We start from the raw sequence: 16,548 nt of genomic DNA, 5'->3' as shown, positions 1-16,548 counted from the left end.
CATATTGGTGATAATAGTAATAAACACACTACCTTCCAGTCTTGCAATGATCTTAGATCATGTGACATGTATGTTGTTTTGTGTGTCTGCAGGCTGTCAGGATGTCTGATCACAGAGGAAGGCTGTGCTTCTCTGGCCTCAGCTCTGAGCTCCAACCCCTCCCATTTGAGAGAGCTTGACCTGAGCTACAATCATCCAGGAGACTTGGGAGAGAAGCTGCTGTCTGCTGGACTGGAGGATCCACACTGGAGACTGGACACTCTCAGGTATGGATAGACAGGTGGACTCTCTCAGGTATGGACCAACTCAGTCTCACAGCAATTCGTGAAATAGTCATGTAATTTAATCTATCTATTTGTGTACATTGACACGATTTTTCCATTTATTTCGTGACAGTCAGCACAACTTTCAAACTAATGTATTTCAATTGGAAGCAGGTTTTGTTCCTGCAGCAGGTTTTTTTCTGTCAGTTGGGACTCAGGAGCTCAGAGGCTGTATTGTTTGTTCTCGTATGCTATTCATTTTTAAACTATAACTGCTACATCACTCAACATTTAATCACAAGATTTTATCCTTGTTTTTATTTTTTTACTCTAATATTACCAGTCTGGTGGGACCGGGGTATTTTCCTCACTGTCGATTTTAATATCTTTAACATTTCTCAACACTAAACAAGAAGGTGTCCTTGATAACTCAACAATATTAAAGGTTATGACCATCCGTTTTAATTATTTCAGCTTTGATTCTGAGAAATCAAGTTTTCTTGTCAGTTTTGGACGATAGTGGAAGCAGTTACGTTAGCCTACCCATGATCCTCAGCGACCGTTACTATGGTGAAGACGCCAGCTAAAGCCGTGACATAAATTATATTCAGTATAACATTATACAGTACTGAAGATTGGTGGTTACAATCAGGAACAACATACTGTACTGTACATTGAAATGTAAAGAATATATTTGAATTTAAAGCTTTGTGATTGGCTGATTTCATGAGGCAATGCAGTTTGGGACTCGTTGTTGACTAAAGCTTTGTCATGTAGCTACACAGTCCTCTAGAGTTTTTATTTCAACGCAGTTGTTATTTGTTTGTACCGATGAACTGATCAGCCGGGAGAGTTTCAGGCCCATTAACTGTTGGAAATGTTTAAACAGGACGTCATGAAACAGTTCATCTAGGAAAATAAATGAGATTACTTTTTATACTTTTTCTACTTTCACTGTTTTTGTGTGACGATTGTTATCACAGCTCTTTGTTGATAAAAAAAGTTTTTTTAAGAAAAGAATGAGATTACTTCCCAGTGGCCCAGAGTAACTCCTCCAACTTTGCATATTGAATTTATTTGTAAGCCTACTTTTCAAGTTATTATTATTATTATTATTATTATTATTTATTTATTTATTTTTTTTTTTTGTGAGCCAATGGGCTGTCTATAGGAAGGTGTGAATTTTGTGATGATTAATATATATATATTCTTGATCAAAAAATTCATACACATAGACACACACACACACACACACACACACACACACACACAGATATATATATATATGTACACTATGTTGCCAAAAGTATTGGCTCACCTGCCTGGACTCGCATATGAGCTTAAGTGACATCCCATTCTTAATCCATAGGGTTTAATACGACGTTGGTCCACCCTTTACAGCTATAACAGCTTCAACTCTTCTGGGAAGGCTTTCCACAAGGTTTAGGAGTGTGCTTATGGGACTTTTTGATCATTCTTCCAGAAGCGCATTTGTGAGGTCACACACTGATGTTGGACGAGAAGGCCTGGCTCTCAGTCTCTGCTCTAATTCATCCCCAAGGTGTTCTATCGGGTTGAGGTCAGGACGCTGTGCAGGCCAGTCAAGTTCATCCACACCAAACTCAGTCATGTTGGAACAGGAAGGGGCCATCCCCAAACTGTTCCACAAAGTTGGGAGCATGGAATTGTCCAAAAACTCTTGGTATGCTGATATTCTCCTCTGATAATATATATATATATATATATATATATATATATATATATATATATATATATATAATCAGAAGAGGCTGGTCCATAGAGGCAGAGGACGTTGCTCATCTTCTATTTTTGGGAGGCAACAGGGAGATCAAAATATAAAAAGAATACTTGGTGGAAATAAACCATTACCAAATTTCATTATCATTTATAAAATATTTATTCTCTCTTCGTTGGAAGAAATCCATGATTGAAATTCTGATTAAAATGCTTCAACAGTGACACCTGCAGGGCAGGAGGAGAAAGAGCAGTGTGTGTGAGGTGGTGGTGGGGAGCAGTGGGGGGGGAGTGGGGGGCAGAGGAGGACGGGCTCCTGCTGTCCTCCTCAGGGCGGATCTCTTACATCAATTTAAAGTACTTCATTTTTTTTCATGCTAATCTAACATTGGCCAAGACACGTAAAATGACGTTCCAAGGGAGGAGGTCCTCCCTAACCAATCAACAACCAGAATACAATATTGACATCACTTTGGTCCAATGATAGTTTCCAGATTTCATCTTCAGTTCTCTACAACTGTAACGTACATGAGTGTGACGAACTGATAAGAGAAGAAGAGCAGTAAGATATAGATAAATTGATAGAGTAGCATATTAGAAAATAAATTATAACTTGCAAATTACAAACTATATTTTTAAACACATCAGTAAAACATTACATCTCATTTAGGCCCTTTCAACAACCAAATTACCCTCAGTGGGACGACGGTGACGTGCTGCTGCTCTGAAGTGAACTCCTCCCAACAACAACAGAAAGTTAACAACATCATTTAAATGAAACAACCAGGAGAGTTAGCTTGTTTGTCATTGTTGCTAATGATATCAGACTGGTTAACCAGCAGCCACAAAGTTCTGTTAACTAACAAACAAGATGACCAACAGCCACAAATGGATGTTATGACATGAATACTTCATCTCCATGATAGAAAGAAGAAGACGTCAGATAACGTGAGTCAGATACAGCTTCTCTCTCTCTGTCTCTTTGGTTGCTAATTTCATCTCTGATGGTTAAATGTCTCTGTGTGGCTGTTGTGTGAATTTATCTCCTTAACCAGAATGCAGCAGAGATCATATAATGTGTTGTAGGTAGTTTGCTTGTTGAAGTTACAGTGAGCTGTCTGGACTCACTCATTCATGTGGAATTGATCCAGTTTTTAATTGAGTGGTTGTTCAGTCACCTGTTGATGTTGTGTGATTAGTGAATGAGTGTGCAGGAGGTCTGACTGCTTGTTGTGACAGTTTCTTCAGTTGGTTTTTAAGCTGAGTCGTATATTGAGTAATAAGCTTAAAGTAACTAGAATAACAAGTGTTAACATGTCAGCTTTGTAGACTATATTTTATATGTGATGCATATAGATCAGAGTGTGTAAGTCATGTATTTGATACATACATTAATACTTTCTGATGTGAACCTACACTTTCAGATCTGTGAATGTTTTTAGTGTTCAGTCTTTCTAGTATTCAGCACTGATCTGTTCCTTTATCACATTATACGCTTTGTGGTACTTTATATATTTCTGTATACTAAGAAAATACACAGGAAACATGTGTAAATCATGTGATTTGTTGTCTGTTTCTGATGAGAACATAAATCTGTTGTCACAATAGAACAATACTATAGATTTGAATTTAACTTTGTTGGTAAAATGACACATTGTGAACCACTGCACGGCTAAAATGAGCTCTTCTTTGTTTAGAAACAATATGTATATGCTAAATGTCTTTAAAGAAGCAGCCTTTTCACCACTCAGGGGTTTTTGTTTTTGAAAGCAAATTGTTTTATTGGCATATAAAACTGTCCCCCACCCCTCTGATTTCATCAGCTGGGGAACAATGATATAGTTTGATGTGGTTTGTTGTGAGATTCCATGTTGGTTTTTCTCCTGTCCTCCCCAATATTTTGAGTCACCAGCCGCCACTGATATAACTATATATATATTATATATGTTCAGACGCGGCGCTAGAGTAAATCAATAGGATGGGCATTTGATTTTCATGAGGGGGCACAATGCATTGTATATTTGTTTAACCTGTTATCAAACAAGTTGAACACAGCTTTGGACGGAGGATACACAGACCCCCGGTCCTTGTGAAAGAAAACTGAATAGTAGGTTATCATTTTATAAATCTTTTGTTTATATGTTGCAAATGGTGTTAAACTAAGAGGTCAGTGGTTGTTGTCAACTGAATGTGATGTAATGTCATTGTCATTTTGGTATACATGCTGGTGAAGAAATCCTGCTCCTAGTCTAGTTGAACTCTTGAACTTGTTTCTATCTGAGGGCTGCTTGCTGACCTCTGGGGTTAGCTAGAGATATCTTTGTCTTAAGCCTGCTGTTTTAGAGACTGTGTGGATCATGAGGTATCTAGACAAGCTAAAGTTGAAGGATGTCCATGTTTGAAGTTATTGATTGACCATGAGGTCTCTGTTAGATCGTATGACCATACTTGTTTGTAAGAAGGTGTAACAGTTTGTGGAAGTGTCTATTAGGGACCAGACTGTTTTAGCTTTCATTCTGGAGAGGTATAAAGCTGTCTGGTTTGGGTTAACAATCTTTAGAGAAAGGGCCGACTGAACAACATGCTTTCTCTCCAAAAATACAAGATGATTGTATTTTTGTTTGTGTTTGGACATTTGTATAATTGTTACTGATGGTGTGATGGATTGTACAGCGTCTACAACTGCGTCAACAAGTAACAATGTTTAATGCTTTCTTTATGTCTCTGTGTGGTTCTTGAGCAACGATAAAACATTTCCACAACATCCTCCCGCCAGTTAAAAAGCAACGAATTTAGTCCTTGCAAACAGAAATGATGTCTGTGTTAATTTGCATATAGAGAGAGGAAGTGAGATCCGAATAACAAGTGGTCACTCAAGACGCCTGTTAATACCAGGTGTAAACAGACGTACTTGGAGCTGTCCACTTGTGATCGGATCACCTGAGACGGATGTTAATACCAGGTGTAAACAGACGTACTTGGAGCTGTCCACTTGTGATCGGATCACCTGAGACGGATGTTAATACCAGGTGTAAACAGACGTACTTGGAGCTGTCCACTTGTGATCGGATCACCTGAGACGCATGTTAATACCAGGTGTAAACAGGGACTAAGATGCAAGGAAAAGAAGCAAGTGAGGGAAACGTGGATGCAATTTAAGAGACTTGAGATGCAACCAAGGAAACAAAGCGAGGAGAGAGGAAATGAGAACATTTGTTTTTAGAGACATGAGACGTCCTTTCCTCTGAAGTGTCACATGAAGCGATGTCCGTTTCTGATGACGGCGGCAGCTGATCACAGCTGATCAGCTGTCAGTCAGTTTTAACAGCTGTAGAAACTTGTGATTAATACTAATAAATGTTCACAGTTATCACTGCAGCAGCTGTTTCCTCTCTGCAGCTGTTACCTGTTTAACAAACATAAATAACAACCTGCATTCTGCATTTATACTGTGTCCTGCTCAGAGGCACAGGAACCATTTCTACTCACAGAATGCTTTTATGTTATTTATTGATTATTTGCATCTGTATTGTTTGATATTCTGATAGTGAATTCATTATTTAATAACCCAGAATATGATCAGAGTGTCTTTTGAACACTGGAAAATATGTATTTGGCTAAATGTTTCAGGGAAAATGGAAATGATGTAACTCATATCAAACCCGACGCTCAGGAATTTTCAGCCTCACATGTGACTGAATGTAAATGAGGATAAATGATGTAAAATATAAATGTGTTGAACTGTTATTATGGATCAAATTAAAGTCAGGGAGAGTCTGTCTGTCAGCAAGAAACAGTTTAATGGAGGAAATAACTTCATGAAAAGACAAATCTTTCTAATAAGAGACTTGAGATGTATGTGGGTGCTTTTCATTAAGCTAACTCTATGCTTCCTCGCGTTCTCTCTCCTCCGTGACCCGGAAATCGATCTCTCTTCCCCATCATGGAGGATCTTCCGATCCCTTAAATGCACCCGGAGGAGACGAGGAGCGAGGAGAGAGGAGGCTCCTGGAGGAGCTTAGAGCCAGGAAACACAGGTGTATCCTAGTGGAAGTGTTTTAACGGACGGCAACACCCCTTTGATCCAAAGTGTGTATTGATTGGTCAGCTGATCTGACGGGACAGTAAACAGTCGGCTGTTGTTGTAATACAGCAGATCAGGAAACTACCTGTGGAGAAGGAATGAAAGCACAACAGCAGCTGATCATAGCCTATTTATTTATAAAATAAAGATGACTGAATCATGAATCAATCATTAAAACTTTCTACTATTTCTCTTCATGAGGCAAAAGGCTTCTCCTTTCTTCTTCTGTGTTTCAGAGCGTCTCAGCTCCTTCAGGAAAACATGACGTCACACAGCTGCGTCTCCTATAAAACCATCCTGAGCCTGAAAAGCACGTCAGACTTTCACAAACTAAATAAGCAACATTTTATTTAAACATATTCTGCAGGCTGCAGCTGTTTCTATTGTTCCTTTATGTGGGTTCTGTTCTTTCAGTAATTAACAGGTTTAAATTGTCTGTTTGTGTCTCATTCTGTGACAGACAGACGCTGCTATAGATCTATAATCAAATGATTAAACACTGGAGCAGTTATCAGCTGTTTTCCTTCCAGCTATCAATATGTAGAAATGATTAAGTAACAGTGTAAAGTCTTCATTCATTGTACATGAATTTTAAATGCAAACTTTAGAGTTTAAACTGTTACTGAGTCATTTCTATTGCTGACTTATTCATATTTGACATTTAGGGTGAAGTGCGTCATGACAACTTGTCTCCTCAAAATGATGCTGGAGTGAGCGACGACGTCCCGTTTGATAAATTAAATTCCTCCGTCCTCACGTCTCTCTCTCATCCTCGCTGGGAGAAGAGACGCGAGTGAGAGAAACCAGGAGACACGTTAGCGTAATGAAAAGCATCCAAGTATCCCAGAATGCATTTCACACCAACCGGCAGCGATGGCGGAGACTTTGAGTCAGGCTAAAAGCTGTTGTAACTTGAATTGTAGGATTATTAATATGTGACTTTATTAATTTTTAATGTTTTCAGGAGAGAAAGTAACATGTAGATTCCAACATGTGGCCAGTTTATCCCAGTAACTCCAGTCTGTAAACCTGCTGGGATGTGTTGGGAGATGTTTGGACCAGCCGCTCATCTCAGCTGCTAGCAGCCCGACTCCTGAGATGATCGGCCGGTCAACATGTGGTCATCCCGGGGAGAACATGATCCATGAACTGATCTGCAGCTCTTTGCTGATTCGCCGCTGGCTCTAATGTCTCCGCAGCATTTAGATATATGATATAATTCCTTCTGGAAGATAAATGTTGGTCTCACAGATGAAATCTAACAATTGTAGCTGCAACATTAGTTTGTCTGAATGTAAAGTGAAGCTTCATGTTTTTACTGGACAGAACAGCAGTGCTGCCTCTGGAGCTCCACATGTACACATATCACCACATTTACACACATATACATGGATTCAAATGAACAGATTCATTTCATTTATTTTATTAAGCTACATAACAGTTTAGATTTTTATTATAGCTACATTACAGACTGAATAACATCATTTACTGCATCTCTCTGTCAGTCAGATTTTTGTTTTGTGAGATAAAAAGTGTTAGTGGAGCTTTGAGTTGAGATTATTTTGTCACAGTACAGTCAGGTAGGTGTGTTGAAGCTGAGCTGCTGCTGTTCCAGCTGCAGAATGATCTACTGCGTCCTCTCGTCCTCACAAGTTTGTACTACTGAGTCCAACTTGCCAAGTCTGAACTAGCAAGTACACAAGTCCCAACTTGGTGTATTTGGCATTGAGAATATATCAAGTACGTCATATATAAGATATATGCACATATTTTTTCCAGCTGGCTGAGGAGACTATTATGCATGCAAGCATAGATTGTACTAAATATGATCAATAAAGACAATATATGAAGGAAGAACTCAGGAAGACTGGACTTCAGGAGCTCAGTGTTCAAACTTTAATGAACCTGCCAAGTGGGTGCAGCAGTAGTTTTCTTTGAGTTTATTAGACAGACAGGATTAATGTGTAGGATTTAATCTCTGGTCCACACCCCGGAGCAGAAGGTGGCGGTAATGCACCTAATACGCTGGTTGACAACTGCCGTTATAAACCAAAAAGAAGAAGTTTTTTTTTTCCAAACAGAGTGATACCTCCTGTCAGCCGAGGGGTTTCCTATCTGTGCAGCCGAACATAGCAGCTCCTCCGCGGACTGTTTCACCCTGACGGTCCCGGTGTTTCCTCCGCAGGCTGCACTTCACTCAGCTGCCCGACAGACCCGCTGCTTCTTCCCGCTTTAACCTGAATAACAAACCGGGGCTCGGTGCTCCGGATGGATCCACATGGAGAGCCGAGACTAACGTTAGCTGAGAGGCTAGCGGAGCGTTAGCCGCAGCATGTTAGGAAGCACAGCCAGCTAGCACAGCCAGCTAGCACAGCCAGCTAGCACAGCCAGCTAGCACAGCCAGCTAGCACAGCCAGCTAGCACAGCCAGCTAGCACAGCCAGCTAGCACAGCCAGCTAGCCTCAGAGAAACAGAGAGAGTAGTTGGCAGTTACACGTTTCTTTTGGCATCAAGTGCATTTAGAGGCTAAATGATTTAGCAGCAAGATGGACGGTGGATAAAGAGGAAGGGTGGAGCAGAGAGAGAGAAAGAAAGGGAAATAAACGTGCTAGCTAGCTAACGTAGCTAATGTTACTGATGCGTCATCATCGTCTCGTCAATGCTAAAGCTAATTAGCATATGTAGTCTAGTTAATGTGGTCAATATTATAAAATTCATGTGTTTTGGTGAAAGTTTCAGTGAGTGAGTTCATACTTTGAGCTGATAATTTAAAATGATTGAGACAACACAACGTCTTCTGTCACTATTCAGGCTGCTGTCATTTGTTGGATCTTAAAGATGTGTGTTATTTAATGTTTGTGTTGGTTAAAGGACTATTTGAACCTTTGATGGGTAACTGTTAGTGTATATCAGTAAACTGAGGAGGGTGTTGTGCTCTTGCTTGTTTCTTTTTGAAGGTGTAGAGAGCAGCGTTGGTGCCACAGTAGTAGTAGTGTCGTCTCCCTCCTTAATGATATGTACCTTTGGTTTTATTTCAGCTTCATAACACTACATTGTACTAAGCAGCTGTTGGCTCATTAGTTTGTTATTCACATGCACTAAAATTCAGCAGAATGCAGGAAATCAAGTCTTTGTAAGTCAAGTTTTCCTAGTGGGGACCCCCAGACCCCCCGCTGATAAACTGGTCTGACTGGAGCTATATTTCCCAGCCTGAATGATTTTCCCAGTCCGGCCCTGCTGTATAATGTTATACTGAATATAGTTTATGTCACAGCTTTAGCGTCTTCACCATAGTAACGGTGGCTGAGGATCATGGGTAGGCTAATGTAGCCGCTTCCGCTATCGTCCAAAACTGACAAGAAAACTTGGTCACAACCTTTCATATTGTTGAGTTATCAAGGACGCCTTCATGTTTTATGTTGAGAAATGTTAAAGATATTAAAATCAACAGTGAGGAAAATACTCATACGCAGCGCGTCCTCTCCGGTCCCACCAGACTGCTAATATTAGAATAAAAACATGAAAACAAGGATCAAATCTCTTGATTAAATGTTGAGTGATGTAGCGGTTATAGTTTAAAAATGAAGAACAAATGAGAAAAAACAATCCAGCCTCTGAGCTCCCGAGTCCCAACTGACAGAAAAAAACCTGCTGCAGGAACGAAACCTGCTTCCACCTGAAATACATTAGTTTGAAAATCCTGCTGACTGTCACCAAAAAAAAGGAAAAATGGTGTCAATGAACACGAAGAGATTAAATTTAGTGAATATTTCACTGATTACTGTGAGACTGAGACAGACAGGTGGACACTCTCAGGTGAGGACAGACAGGTGGACACTCGGGTGAGGACAGACAGGTGGACACTCTCAGGTACAGACAGACAGGTGGACACTCTCAGGTGAGGACAGACAGGTGGACATTCAGGTGAGGACAGACAGGTGGACACTCAGGTGAGGACAGACAGGTGGACACTCTCAGGTACAGACAGACAGGTGGACACTCTCAGGTGAGGACAGACAGGTGGACACTCTCAGGTACAGACACACAGGTGGACGCTCTCAGGTACAGACAGACAGGTGGACACTCTCAGGTGAGGACAGACAGGTGGACTCTCAGGTGAGGACAGACAGGTGGACACTCTCAGGTGAGGACAGACAGGTGGACAGTAAATCAGCTCAAACTCTTGAGACTGCGGCTGATTGTCAGCTGTAACCATCATGCAGGAATGTTCCACCTGTGTGAGAGGAAATAACTTGTCAGTCGTCCAAAGATTGTTGAGGAAAGACAAACAGAAACAGGCGGTTTATCATTTTCATGTTAGTGTGAATCAGTTTAAACAGTCCTGTCATCTGTTCACAATACAAACTGCTGAGTCTGACAAGAAAAAGTCTCATTGTTGACATGATTTGACTTTGAGACGCCTGTTTCTGATTGGCTGAATGTAGCTGCTGTCGATAGTCGTGGTGCGACGTGATGTGATGGACGGTTGTGTTGCCTAGCAACAGCAAAGCAGCTCAGTGTGATGAGGATCAGAGCTGCTTTTTCTAGAGTGATGTCATGTCCATGTTTGCATGCTGAAAGAGAACGTGCTGCTCTGACCCCCCTCCTCCTTTCAGGCTGCAGCCTGCTGGAGTCCGATGGTTGACACCAGGTCTGAGGAAGTGTAAGTGTGTTTTTCATTTCATTCATCAAAACAAAGCTCATTCACATCCTACTGAGGATGAAGATGATGTCATCATCAAACAGATGATAGATCAATAACTGCAGCTGTATTGTGTCTCGTCTCCATCAGATTTCTGTCAACTCACACTGGATCCAAACACAGTAAACAGAAACCTCAAACTGTCTGACAACAACAGGAAGGTGACACGTGTGAAGGAGGATCAGTCATATCCTGATCATCCAGACAGATTTGATTACTGTCATCAGCTGCTGTGTAGAAATGATCTGACTGGTCGCTGTTACTGGGAGGTCGAGTGGAGAAGAGACGTTTATATATCAGTGAGTTACAGAGGAATCAACAGGAAAGGAAACAGTGTTGACTGTTTGTTTGGATTTAATGATCAGTCCTGGAGTCTGTTCTGCTCTGATGATGGTCGTTACTCTGTCCGTCACAATAACAGAAAAACATCCATCTCCTCCTCCTCCTCCTCCTCCTCCTCCTCCTCCTCCTCTGTCTCTAACAGAGTAGCAGTGTATGTGGACTGTCCTGCTGGCACTCTGTCCTTCTACAGAGTCTCCTCTGACACACTGATCCACCTCCACACCTTCAACACCACATTCACTCAGCCTCTGTGTGCTGGGTTTGGGCTCTACTGGTCTAACTGGTCTAACTGGCCTGGTTCCTCAGTGTCTCTGTGTGGTCTGGAGGAGGAAGAGTCTCCTCCTGTTAGAGAAACTTTCTCACTGCTGACCAGATAGTTCAGTCTGTACAGGATCACACACAGCTGATGGTATTTAGTACCAACATGATCTCTCACTGCTTGTAAATGTAAACATGGTTTCCACATGATTGACAGTTTGTTTGTAAAATGAATCAAATGATAAACTGAGTCCAGTTGTTGTTGTTTTCTGTTGTTAGTGTATTAGAAAGGCTTGAACTGTAATGGGATAATGGGAATGGGATCTTCACAATGTTTAGTTGTAGTTCTTCTAGTAGTTTCATAGTAACTGTGTTACCTGATTCCTTCACTTATTTAGAGATCACATGACAAATGATGGTCAGAACAACAGGCCTCCTATTGGCTGGTTAAATGAACACCTCTAATGGTGAAGGCTGAGGCTCAGCAGCTGGAGTGTGGCTGCTTTTATGCTGCGTTCATATCATATTGGAATGATGCTAATTATGAGATTCTGACTTGTAAATAGAATTCAGGTCAACATTCAAGTGGTAATTATGAAGTGGAAAAGCTGAAAGCTCTGATATTTACTGGATATGCGGGATTATTGTCAATAACAGTATTTTTGAGCCTCATTCCACCAACTTTGTAATCATGCAGCCGTCTTGATTTGTTGTGTGACATGAACACTGGCGAGTTGTAAACATGGGAATCTTTCCTGCCTCTACCATCCATCCCATATGATGTGAACACAGCATTAGAGATGAGAAGTCCAGGAGCTGTTGTGTGTTTCTGACATACAGGAAGTATTTAGTTTTTCTCTGGAGTGTTTATTTAGTTCCTGTGTAGAGAATAAAGTTCATGATGATCAGTAGCTGATGTTAGTTTTCTCCATTTATTTTTGTGTGTGTGCATGTTAATTCATATCTAATTTCATATAGTAGATTGAAGGTATTTGACAGTTTCAGGACTGTTTAAAGTGTCAGTTTAATGTGTTTAGCTCACATTCAGTCTGACAGCTGTTGTTCAACATCAGACACACATTATTATTCCAAGCAGAGTATTTTTATATTCTTAAAACATGTGCGGAGGATCTTTAAAGTTCAGACAGTCTGTGACGACACAACTGACGTCAGTTAAAGTCTGTTTTGATTTTTTACATCCGCTGTCAAACTTTTTTGGCTTTTTTTGGTCAGAGCGACTCAAAAACGATGAGTTCTGATGGTGTTTATTGATCAGATTGATGGATTGGATTCATGTTCTACAGACACACTGTGAGATACATAATCAAAGTCTAAAAATACATCAAAGGAACTTTACAACATATCTGATATACTGTGTAAACTTTGTAAATGTGCATCACATAAGATAGATGATGTGGTTCAGTCAAACTGCTGATGTGAGAGTGGAAGAACAAACTGGTTTTAATGGTTTTAATGGTGACACGCTGTAAAGAGACAGTTTGATTTCTGATGGTGAATGAAAAGACTTCATATAAATATGTTTAATAAGTATGTATTTGAACACTGGTGGAGTTTATTGATCCACTGGATGTGATTATTTCAAACATCTTCATTTCTTTTTAAAGCCTAAATGTTCCTGTTTTCATGTTTTAAAGTGTGAGTGAAGCAAACAGCTCCTCCTCTGACAGGATGTGATGCTGTGAGTGAACAGCAGGTGGCAGCAGACGCTCATGTTTCTGTTCCTCCAACACTTGAGTTTCACACAGTTTATATGTTCAGAGGTGGAAGAAATAAAACGCATCCTTTACTTTAGTAAAAGTAGTAAAACTACCATCAAATACTCCTTTACAAGTAAAAGTCCTGCATTCAACAATATATTGAAGCTCTGAGAAATAAAATGTAGTGAATCATGAAACAGTTGAGTGTTTCTCTCTGACATGTGGAGGAAAAGTAGGTGTGTCCACCAGTCCTCCCATAACACAGTCTAACTGGTCCCAGTATGTATCTAACAGTGGGCAGACTGGTTTGATGATGGTGTGTGTATATTCAGTATCTATATGTTGTACATTATTCTATGAAGGATGATATTAAAATATATTTAGATTTCATTATCTGCTGTTTTTAACCGTCTTGCCAAGTTGTGACTGTTGGCGTCGACCTGAACAGGAAACAGTCACAACCTGGAAAAATGTTCAAAACCTTTTTAATGGTGGAACCAGCAGAATATATTTTCATCCAGATGTTTCAAAGAGTCTTTGGCTATAGAGCTTGGTTAGAACAATGTAAAAGTGGGCTAATATTTAGATAATAAAGAGGTAATAATAATATAATATAATGGTAGTTAATAAGTAATAGCTTGGTATTAACAGTGGGTGTAACCACGGTAACAAAGGGCCAAGAAGAAAGGGGATATTTAGTGGAAATAAACCTAAAGAACAATGAGGCAGAACTAATTACAAACATCACAATAACATTTCAGTAACTATACAGTAACCTGCTAATAATAAGGTTATATCATGTTTTTATTTAAAACAGTAATATGGTGACATTAATGGGGTAATAGCCTGATAATAATGATGTAATATGGTTGATATTTTCTAAATATTATGGGCTACTATCAGCGTCATACCTTCAAATGACATCATAGTTCTTGGACGTCTAAATCAGTGATTATCAGATTAACCTGCTGAAATTCTTCGTCTCTCATGTTCCAAACATGAACTTTTGTTTTGAGGTAAAAGTGTAAAAATTCTTCTTTTAATGCTGTGATTTGTTACCTGGAAACACGTCTGCTAGTTTCTGTGTAATAGCCATGAATCAGTGCTGCAAAATGCATAACTACATATTTCTACTTCATTTCACGGTGATATTAGATTAAACCAACAGCAACAAGCCAAACCAAGAGGCACAGTGATCACCTGGAAACACACCTGGTAGGCCTAACCCTTCCACTGTTAACTCAACACAACATGTGCTACTGTTGATGAAAAGTTCCAGAAATATATGCTGCCTATGGATATATTTCACTCATCAAACTTCAGCTTCAAACAAGCCTTTTAAAAACATGTTTTTTATTATTATGGTATTTTGAAGTTAAAGAAAATACATCATTTTTTTTATCTTAGGTAACATGAAAGGAAGCATTTAGCAGCTGACTCATGGCTGTTACACAGAAACTAGCAGGTGTGTTTCCAGGTAATCAATATGTCTCTTGGTGTTGGTTTCATCTCATCACAATCACCAAACATCACCGTCAAATGAAGTAGAAACTGGTAGTTTTGCATTTTGCATCTTTAGATGTGTTTCACATTATTATCTCTTTATTTTTGGCCCCTTATTATCTAATATTAGCTAGTTATAGCCATTGTTAATACCAAGCTTTTACATGTTAATTAGCATTATTACTAGCTGGTTATTATCAAATATTACCCACTATTACCTTGTTATTACCCAGCTGTGTGCTGCCACAAATCCTTCCAGCAGACACCAACAAAACTGCTTCTACGGTTCAACCTCAGTTTAATCTCACTGGTGAAGTTTCTTACTGGATTTAAACCAGTTCATTTGTTAAATCTTTCTGGTTTTAATTGATACGTTTTTCAGTTGATACATATATATGTGGTTGTTGAGAAATAATAATCAATCTGTCCGTTCTGAACAGACATGTTTTGAACGGGCTCTGCACTAGTTCTAATAAAAAAAGTGTTAACTATTATTCTTCTTCATTTCTTAAACTGTGCTGGTGTGTTTTTGTATTTCAGGATTGTATTGATTAGCTTTTATGTTGAATGTGTTTCTTTATGTTTCTTTGTCTTTTAACATCTTGGGACCATGTTGGAAATACGTGTTTTCACTGTAACATGTTATCACTTGGATTTCTGTTTTGTGTCTGTAATCCATAAATAAATAAATCATATCACAAACATAACTTTGCTCCAACAAATGTTTCTATATACAGGTGAGAGTGTTGAAGGTTACAGCATTTATAAATGACTTTAAATTAGATGAGAAATCATCCAAAACAAAGAAAACTGTTTTCTCTGCACTTTATTGTTGTAACAAAGACTTTTTCTTTTAACCTTCAGTTGGTTTTTAAATAAATAAGATAAATCAAGATAAAATAACTTCATTTATTATTTATTTTCATATTTCAAACCAGGCAGCAGGTGTTGCTTTGTGTGTCTGCAGCCTGTCAGGATGTCTGATCACAGAGGAAGGCTGTGCAGCTCTGTCCTCAGTTCTCAGCTCCCAGTCCTCTAGTCCGAGAGGGCTGGAGGTGAGTAACAACAACCTGCAAAGTTCAGGAGTGAAGCTGCTGTCTGTTGGACTGGAGAGTCCACACTGTACATTGGAAACTCTCAGGTCAGGATTCATCAACCTGATCAACTGATCACCATTTAAACTGTGATTTATATGAATTGATAAACACCTGGACATTTTCTCTAATCAAATTATTTTCAGACTAGTTGTGTGTTTAGACCCTGTGAATAACTTTCTACTAACATATTTTCATTAGTTTTGTTCTTTCTCCGCTGTTGGAACCTGAAATACCAGAGAGTAGTTTTAGATTCAAAAACTGAATGAAGAACTGTGTAACTGGCCCAAAGTAAAACACATACAGATAAGTTATTGAGTGAACAGTGTTTTGGTAACAGTTGTAGTTTCTTTTCATTTCAGAGCAGTATCTGTTCTGGGATGATAGTGATTTTTAGTCACAATGGTGATATGATAGTGCACCCCAGCTGTTATGTGGTTAGCCACCATTTAATTCATCTTTTGTTTCAAACAACCTTAAAACTCTTGATTACTGAAACTGTGTGAAGTACAGTCTGTGACTGAGAGTGAAGGAGTCAGAAATGTTTGTTTGTTTTTACATTTATTTCCACAACATTCAGTCCTTATATGCCACATTAGTTGGGATTCCTGTTCTGTATTCAACTGTGAGCATCTGAGACAGAGTCATTTACCTCTGTGATGTGACGAGAAGGCCTGGCTTTCAGTCTCTGCTCTAATTCATCCCAAAGGTGTTCTATTGGGTTGAGGTCAGGACTCTGTGCAGGCCAGTCAAGTTCACCTACACCAAACTCTCTCATCCATGTCTTTATGGACCTTGCTTTGTGCACTGGTGCACAGTCATGTTGGAA

At 39.4% G+C, this 16,548-nt stretch overlaps 2 protein-coding genes across 2 annotated transcripts in view; both read left to right on the top strand.

Annotated features, from left to right (window-relative positions):
• The window catches only part of LOC122995747 (NLR family CARD domain-containing protein 3-like), a 55,244-nt gene extending 42,929 nt beyond the window's left edge, over window positions 1-12,315 (top strand). The window contains exons 7-9 of the mRNA XM_044371109.1: window positions 93-266; window positions 1,825-1,933; window positions 10,912-12,315. Coding sequence (XP_044227044.1) covers window positions 93-266; window positions 1,825-1,933; window positions 10,912-11,523 — 895 coding nt within the window. The 3' untranslated portion in view covers window positions 11,524-12,315. The remainder of the gene's footprint in view (window positions 1-92; window positions 267-1,824; window positions 1,934-10,911) is intronic.
• The window catches only part of LOC122995113 (NLR family CARD domain-containing protein 3-like), a 381,835-nt gene that overhangs the window by 170,665 nt on the left and 194,622 nt on the right, over window positions 1-16,548 (top strand). The window lies entirely within an intron of this gene.

The sequence above is a fragment of the Thunnus albacares genome, chromosome 13 (genome assembly GCF_914725855.1).
Source record: "Thunnus albacares chromosome 13, fThuAlb1.1, whole genome shotgun sequence".
Lineage (NCBI taxonomy): Eukaryota > Metazoa > Chordata > Actinopteri > Scombriformes > Scombridae > Thunnus > Thunnus albacares.
The sequence above is the reverse complement of the archived record's forward strand: the minus strand, read 5'-3'. Positions and strand labels throughout refer to the sequence as shown.